The 9,032-nt window shown below is 39.8% G+C and overlaps 1 protein-coding gene across 1 annotated transcript; it reads right to left on the bottom strand.

Annotated features, from left to right (window-relative positions):
- Positions 1–692: 692 nt before the first annotated feature.
- LOC108612695 (uncharacterized) lies at positions 693–1,911 on the bottom strand. The gene is made up of 2 exons (XM_018005655.2): positions 1,264–1,911; positions 693–1,201 (listed from the first exon to the last, which is right to left on the bottom strand). The coding sequence occupies exons 1-2, from the start codon at positions 1,639–1,641 to the stop codon at positions 833–835; spliced, it is 747 nt and encodes a 248-aa protein (XP_017861144.1). The 5' UTR covers positions 1,642–1,911; the 3' UTR covers positions 693–832.
- Between the last annotated feature and the right edge of the window lie 7,121 nt (positions 1,912–9,032).

The following is a 9,032-nucleotide window of genomic DNA, read 5'->3' on the forward strand; positions in this document are numbered from 1 at the left end:
TTTTTGTTGTTGCCTTGCAGAGATCTCAGCAAAAGTGTCAATTAGAAGTTGGAGGTGAGAGTGGGAGTGTTGACAAACGCACTCACACACACACTCGTCGTACACTCCAATTGGATTTCGTTGGTAAGTTTTCCAATCAAATTGACCAACTTTCAATGTTGGCAATAAACGTTGTTAATTTGTTTTCCATTTCAAGCACATTCATTTATTTATTTATTCATTTCCTGCTGTACTTCGCCCCATTGTTGGGCAATTGTTTAGAATTTTTATTGAGATTAAAAATATATGTAGCTCGCCTTTTTGTTTGCGCTGTGTGTTTTCCGATTGGGGTCTAATCAAATGTCTTATCAGACAAGCGGAAAGCCCAGACGATTGCAATTTCCGATTGTAAAAGATTAATTCAATCATTTCAACAGATGTTTGATAGACCTTGACTGAAATATGCCAATGAATAGTTGATAGATGATTTCAATTGTATTCGTGAAAAGTTTTCAGATGAAGGCATTATCAAATTGATTTTATAAGGTCTTTATAGAAATATTACAAATACTATAAAGAAATATTTTAGTTGATTCTGTGAAAAGTTTTCAGAAAATAATTTGTTATTCTATTAGTTGTAATCCACATTCTTGGCACTTTTCCTGTTCCCCTCTCTATTCTCCCCTCTCTAAATTGTTAATCTCCCTTAAAACTCAGATACATATTAAATATATATTTGTGTATATATAAATCTATATTTAGTTTTAAATTAGAATATAATTCTTGTCATTTCAGACAGTATTTTATAGCTACCCACTATTTTATAGCTATAGTCCCAGTCCAATCTCTTTGGCTAACTATCCACATCCACAGATTCGTCCTCCACATTCGCCTGGGGCGGTTCGCTTCTTCGCCTCATCATCATCTGCTGCAGCTGAGCGACGTGGCAGGGCTCCAGTTGCTGCATGCAGCCGTAGTAGAGCACGTCCGAGATGAGCTTGCGAGCGAGCAGCTTCTGTCTAGGCGCCAGCTCCTCGAACTGAGTGAGCCAGGTGTGAGCGAGTGCCTCGGATTCGGAGAGCGTGGACAAACGCTTGCGCTGCTGCCTGTTGCAGGTGGAGGAGCGAAGTGGAGACGTGGGACAGTGGACAGTGGAAAACAACTCGGCTGCAATGGGTGAAGCAGGAAATTCATCTTTGACGGCAGAGCGACGTTTTTTACGCTGCGGATGGCAATAGTGTGTGTGTGAGAGAGAGAAAGAGAGAGGTATAAGTACTGAATTACCATAACTTCAGGCGGAGCTTCAAGATCAAAATTGCTAGATTTTTGCAAGATCTGACACGAGCTGTGCTCCTCTTGGCCCTCCAAGAAGCTCAGAAGCTCAAAGTACCAGAGCGTCGATTCGAACGGCTCCTCGTCGCTGCAGTGATCGCGCTTGCGCAAATCACGACGAAAGTTTGTTCGAAATGAGTTGATCTTTTTGACCACGAGAGCGCGATCCGCGCCCGGCTCCACCTCGCGCAGCTTCTGCACCAGCTGCTCGTAGCCGGCTGATTTCAGAGCACGGCTGCTGTACTCCGGACTCTTGACCTTCCACACAGCCGGCAGCGAGCGATAGAGCTCCAGAAACTCTGTCCAGAATTGTCGATCGCGTGAGTTCATTTTTGATCCACATCCAACAACAACGGCAAAAGCTGTCCACAGCTCGAACTCGCGCGCAGCACTAAATACACAAAAGCACAAGCTTGCATGCGCAAAATGCAAAATGTGGGGAGAGCAACAACAGCAACTTGCCGGATGCCAGATGGTGCAAAAGAGAGAGAGAGAGAGAGACAGAAAGCAACAGCAAAACAACGTAAATTGATGCTCTGCAACGTTTGTTGCTTGTGCAAGCGTTTGCGCTGTGCGCTTTGTGCTGGCATTCGCGGTGCTGACACTCGCTTGTGCTAAGCAGAGAAAACAGCAAATACATTTGCATGTGTGTGTGTGTGTTTTTGTGTGCCTAGGAAGTGATTTATGCAAAGAGAGCAAGAGAGTGTGAGAGAGGGCATAAGCACAGCAGCTGTTGTTTTGGCAGTCTGCTGATCCATTTTCTTCGCCAGCCGCAAGCATACACACACACAAATATATGCATATGTACGTGCTTGCGTGAGTATATATGCAAATACATATATGAAGCAAAGGCGAACGAGCAGCTATCGATACTTTTCGTGTCACAGTCAGCTGTTTTATTCTGCAACTAAAGAAGAGTAATTTAATTTGAAACTGAGCAGAAACTATGCTCGCCCTGATGATAAAAAGGTTAAATCTCAATTAAGATGCTACAGCTCGAAGCTTCCGATTCGAGTTGCTGCTGCTGCTTCAGATGTTGCAATTACTTACTGTTTGACCCTTTGTAAAGTAATTTAAATAACTGTATTTACATGGCAAATGGCAAATATTGATGCCGCGAGGACATTTAAACATGACGGCAAACAAACAGAGCGCACAAGGACCAACAGGATGAAGACATTATGCACTTGTTTTCAATTATGTGCCTGAGAGAGAGCAAGATAGAGGGAGATAGATAGACTGAGAAAGGAAGGCAAAAAACGAATCGAATTGAAGGAAACTAAAGCCTTTTGCAAATAGTTGTTAAAATATGTCAATAACCTTCAGCCCCGCCCACTAGCCGAATGGCCACATCAGAGCAGAAACTTGGCCTGGCCTGGACCAGACCTTTCGACGGGCCCAGCCCCATCCTCGACTCTGACTCTCCAACCACGAATTGCTAACGGGACATTGGTTTGCCCAGGCTGCCAGTGGGCGGGGGAGCAGCTCGGGAAGGCGAACGACGCCAAGGATGGGGCAGAGCAAGCCACAGCGGATGGGAATCTCTGGGGTAACTGTATACACGACTAAGCGCAGAAAATGTTTAATTAAATTCCAGGACACATTTGGCATGTTACATTGCTTTGGTCTGTCGAACCGCACAGTCCGCACACACTTTCAGTGGGTATTCGGAATCGCCAGGAACTTCCGTCCTGTTTATCCTTGTCGCAGCAAACTAACTAACGCAAATTGTAATAAAAATACCGAAACGTAGCAAAAACCAAGCAAAGCAAATTATGTGCTCGCTCTCTGTCTCTCTCTTTCTCTCCCTGTCCTCCTTTGGCTAAGCTATTGACATTCTGCTGCGGTTTCCAGAATACAATATTGGCTCTGACCAAGATCCTGTTACAGCAGCAGCAGCTGGCTTCATCAATACCTTCTCTTAAAGAACGTTTCTTAAAGGTCGAAAGTGTTGAATATTGCAGAAAAATGAGAGTGCAATAATGGAGGTAATAATATGGAGGTATTAATATATAGTACGGTAATCTAATTCCCGAGTAGTCATGTTTAGTATTAATATTTTTTTACTAATAATAACAATTAAGTTATATGATATACCATAAATAGAAATAGAAAAATTATAAAAGATTGTGCAATATCCATTAGAATATCATAAAATAAATATAATATCATATAAGATATAAAAATACTAAAAAAGGTCTCTATTCTACATTCCAAAAATTTACCTAAGTTTCAAAGTAGTATTTTAAATATAATTAAATAAAAAAACAACTCTAAATAATATTATTATTTAAAATGTATAATTTTTAAATTATATAAATTTATACTTGTGGTACATTTTATCTGTTGTTATCTAAAAGACACAAGAATAAAAACACCCACTCTTACTCTTTTTCCTTAAAAAAGAAAAAAGGGAAGTAAATTGGCCATGGCCTGAAGCACCGGTCTGGAGTATCTAATCAAATAAGCCGGCAAATTGCGCTCGGCTCGCCGCTGCTAACTCGAGTCGACAATAAAATGTTATGACCATACGAAATTTTCAGTATTTTCTTCTAAGTTTTCTTCGTTGCTTTTTATGTAGCTCCATTTGTAAATCTGAGAGACGGCATCTGTATAATGTGATGGCCTTTTAGAGGCCAAGTCGAGCATTTAGGCAACGCTTTTTTATGGGCTATATGGTTGAGTCGACTCCGACTCCGACTCCAACTCCGACTCCGACTCCGACTCCGACTCGGCTTGACTCCAGTCGGTGTCTGTTAATGATTGATAAACCGCACGGGACCAATCAACACCCAAAGACCAATCCTATGGTTCGGTGTCTTAGAAAAGAGAGTGACGCAGTGGGAGAGAGAGAGAGAGAGAGAGTGGCAGAGGGGGAACAGAAGGGGTCCTACGGGTACGGGGCTCTCAGATGTGCATCAAATATTGCCCACATTGTCGTGAGCAGCAGTGGAGGGACTGTAGTTGGCATAAGTACGGGCTAGTTGCTATACCAGTTTCTTTATTACAAAAAGGAGCTTGGGTCAAAACCGCAACAACAACAACAACAACAACAATGGCAGCAACAGCGAAATCGCAGCCAGCAGCGACGTCGTAAAAGAAAACAATATTGTAAATAAAGTTTAGAGCTGAAGCCCAAACGGGTTTTCAAGTTAACCAAAACAACGAAAACAACGAAAACAACAAAAACAACCAAAACAGCCAACAAGCAACCCAACAACCGACCAAACAACCAAACGTCTGACCGACCAACCCAACATCGTGACTGCTTCGCGCTTGTTGTTGTTGTTTTTGTTGTTGACGTCTTGGTCTTTGATGACTTTTTAACCAAAGTTGTTGCCTGTTGCCTCTTGTTGTTGTCGATTTTTATTTTTATTTTTTTATTCATTTTATTTTATTTTTTATTTTTTTTGTATTTGTATACCCTGCAGCTAACCGAAATCTGTAGAGAAAAGAATAAGCTACCTCAAGGAACTCGGCGACTTCTATTGGCAAAGCCTGGAAATTCGGTATGTAGGCTCAACACAACATCTATGGTTAATAAGACTGAAATATCTCGATTTTCGGCTATAAACTGTAAAGCCAAGTTTATCTTAACTCAAAAACTAACAAGTAAGAAGGCTCCAGTCGAGACTGCTCGACTAGGAGATACCCTGAACCCTCCAAACTGATATTCTAATCATTCTGGACTTCTTTTATGCACACATACATACACATGCACGTATAAGCACGCGCTTTGCAAACTGCGCAGCTAGCAGCGGCTGCGCTTGGGCTGCACTGCAGTGTGGGCAATATAACGAGAATTTATTTGTTGAATAATTTCTTTTGTAGACATACGATCTTAATGAAACTTTTAGAGCGTAATCATATGGCTTAAATGTGTGTACATTTCAAAGCACAAGTCTCTAGTACTTGAAATGCGTTTTTTACAAATTGGGGGCGAAGGGGGCGTGGTATCCAAAATCTGTAAATTACAAAATCTTTGTATCCATTAACTTTATATACAACGCAAATTTGAAGTCTCCAGGTCTAAAAGTGTTCAAAATAAGCTGAAAAAACATTGTCGATTTTTCGATTATTCTCGATAAAAAAGTTATCGGATGAGTTATCGAAAAAATAAAGCAAACTTGTACTGCCTATGGTATACACGAGTATGCTTGCCAAATTTCAGCTCTCTAGCTCTTATATCTTCTGAGATCCTTTTGCTCATACGGACGGACGGACGGACGGACGGACGGACGGACAGACGGACAGGGCTATATCGACTCAGCTCGTCGTCCTGATCAAGAATATATATACTTTATGGGGTCTGCGATGATTCCTTCTGCCTGTTACATACTTTTCACAAAACCATTATACCCTGATTTCCCATTTTCAATGGGTTCAGGGTATAAAAATGCAACAAGTTTGCTGTTAAACGTGACTGAAATCAATTTGTAATAATTTCATGAAACTATTATGAAAAATATAAATATGCCCATCCTACCTCAAGGAACTCAGAAAATACCCATGTGAAACATTACATTCGATATAATTGATAATAGATAGAAAAATATACAATTTAAAGCAGCATTTTCTGAAATGGATATGTAAAATCGAAAGAAAATCCTATCCTAACTACCAGAACTCAAGAGTTAGAAGAGCCATGCTCACAATATATTGGTAAAAGGCTCCTCTCTTAGCTTTAATAATAATTTCACTAAGTAAATCCATTATTTTAAGCACCAAGCCAATTACCATTTAACTAAATATATCCATCATATGATGTAACAACCAATTCCTAACTAGAGTAACTCAAAAATTATAAAATACCAAATGTTATATGTAAGCTCTGTGTGATATTTAATACAATGTTGTTATAAATTATTCTCTGATGGTGTATATAAAGCTGATCCTCAGTCCCTCAACTTGTTCTTCCACTGCAGCTAATTCCAGGGTATATTCTCGGCGATCGCTGTTGACTGCTCTTCTGTTTTTGGCTTATTGCTGTTACCATAAAAGCAGTTAAACCACAAACCACATCCATTGCCGTAAAACTTCTTGTTCGTAAACAACAAACGCTCGGACGCTGGGACAGACGCTTTGTTGTTTGGCTGGCCCCAACTGGAGCTCGGGCCCCAGAACTGGGCTTCGCTGTCTTCTGGCCCAAACACCATAAACATGAAACGAATCTAAGTCAAGAAACAAGTCTCGAAGCCATGGCTTAGACTTTATCTCCAGTCTGAGCCAAGAACTAACCTAGGTCTAGCAACTAGTTTGACAACGTTGTTCGTACACACTTATTTATTTATTATTATTATTATTTTTATTTTTTTCCTTTGGCACCGTCTATGTGACGGCTATGGGTATGTATTTTGTGCACATGCTCATGGCTTTTAAGATAAAAACTATTATGATTGCTAAAACGTGCAAAAAAATATAATAAATAATATAAAAACAATAACAGCCGCGAAAAAACAAACTCGATAGCTCCACAAATGGTAGAGTCGAGGTACATTTGCACTCAAGCACACGACCAACGACCAGGTGAGTGTATGTGTGAGTGTGTGTGAGTGTCTGTCTGACCGAGACGTGAAATTTATGCTCTGGCATAATTAACTTCAAACATGATCTCATAAATTCATCTCGCGTTGTTTACTTTAGGCTAAGCTCAGATCTTTGTTGGTTCTGCCTCTGCCTCTACCGCTGACTCTACCGCTGCCTCTGTCTCTAGGTGTTGCTGAAGTGGAGCACACAGCCGAGTGCACTCCAAATATGGGAGTCACATAAAAGCACTACTCCTATATATACGAGTGTTTGTGTGTGTGTAGCGCTTGGTCCATTTCCTTATTTCCTGTTCCTCGTGTGCGTGATCTATGCAAATTATTGGAGATCTTTTTGATAAATAAATACTTTATTATGATAACAGTTTCTGCATTCACAATAGTATACGTTTTAAAGATCTATTAATTAGCAAATTATACCATCAGCAAATAAAAGGGGATCAAAGCAGATAGTTTGAAAAAAGTCGTTAAGTCATGATTAATTAGATTATACTGAATGAATATTCATTACATTGTATGAATCCTATTAAAATCGCTTTACGCTCCATAACAATGCTTGAAGCTTAAAAGCCGAACCGAAAATTTTCAGTGTCAGCTTTATTTTGGCTAATTTGCATACATAAATATATTATCCTAACTCAAGTAACTCAGAAACTGTATAATTTACACATAAGAAATCCAATATGTGGACCCTTTATAAACATTGCTAACCATAACACCGTTAAATACCAAGATCAAACTCTAGTAACTCAAGATCTTAATCACCAAGACCATAGAGCTGTAGCATTCATGAATATATTGCACTTTTGCATTATTATTACTGCCAATCTCTTTTTTCGGTGTCATGCATAGGGAACACTGTTTGGTAGGAGTTTATCAAGCTTTAACTATCCAAAAAGAAGGAAGTGCTCTAAACAGCAACTTCCTGAATTTAAACCGCTCGCCTCAGCACACACACACATAAATATAGATCGAGAGTGAAGTAGAAAATACGATATAGAGAAATCATTGAACGAATTCGACAGCTAAACAAAAAAACTGTAAAATTTATTGCACTTTTCCGCTGACGGTCGGCCGCACAATCCTTTGTGATGTCCAAAGACCCAGACCCCAAAAACAAAATTGGAAAAAAAATTAAATTTATATATGTATATATATGTGTGTGTGTGTCTGTGTGTGCATAAAAAACCGGCCCCCGATGCTGACCCGAGCCCAGAGCCACTTTAGACTCGCAGCACAATGAAAACTCTTTCAAATGGTTCGAACGAAAACAACAAAACGAAAAACCTGAAACTTGAAGCCCGATGCATACAGCCATATGTACTTATAAAGAAAAATAAATACATTTTTCACGAATTAACGTGCCCATTCGAGCCGAACGGCCAAAAGGTTTCTATAATTGATTTCCAACGTTTGCCAAAAGGAAAACCCAAAAAACAATTCAAGCCAAATGCTTAGCTGCAGCGAAACAAGTGAAACTGATCGACAGAGAGTTACCTAGCTAAAGATATATAATCGGCTTAGCTCTCGACTATCAATAGATTCATAGACCATTTTAGTCGTTAACGGGAAGCTGCAGGTTCTTAAAAATCAGAAAGAACAGCGATAACCCAGTGTAATGAAGGTCTGTCTCTTTCCTTTTTTCTCTAGTTGTAGTTTCCAATTTCCCTATCAAATGTTCTATGCGAAGATCTTTGCTCACTCACTCCCTTTTTCCCTCTGACTCTCATTATATATGTTTCACTAACTATATGTCTTCCGAACCCTCTCTCTCTTTCTCTCTCTCTCTCTCTCTCTCTCTCTCTCTCTTTCTCTCTCTCTCTGTCTGAGAATCGCATAGTTGGACAATTAAATGTAATGCAACTGTTTCATTTCTCTTTCGAAAATAATTTCCAGTTCTACCTTTCTATGCGATTCTCGTTAGATCAAATATAATTTGAATCTTAGTTTAGTTTTTAAAAAACATTTCAGTTTTTTTTTAACTTCCACTTCTCTCTCTCCCTCTCCCCCCTCTCTCTCTCTCTCTCTCTCTCAGCCCTTACCCCCATCTTACCTCTTAACTGTGCCTCTTACCTAGTACCTCTCAGCCTTGCCTTCATAGGACTCGTTCACATACATATGTACATCTACCTGAACAATCGAGGATCATACATCCATATGTATGTATGTATTGTTCAC

This window comes from Drosophila arizonae, chromosome 4 (assembly GCF_054131065.1).
Source record: "Drosophila arizonae isolate 15081-1271.41 chromosome 4, UAZ_ARI_1.0, whole genome shotgun sequence".
Classification (NCBI taxonomy): domain Eukaryota; kingdom Metazoa; phylum Arthropoda; class Insecta; order Diptera; family Drosophilidae; genus Drosophila; species Drosophila arizonae.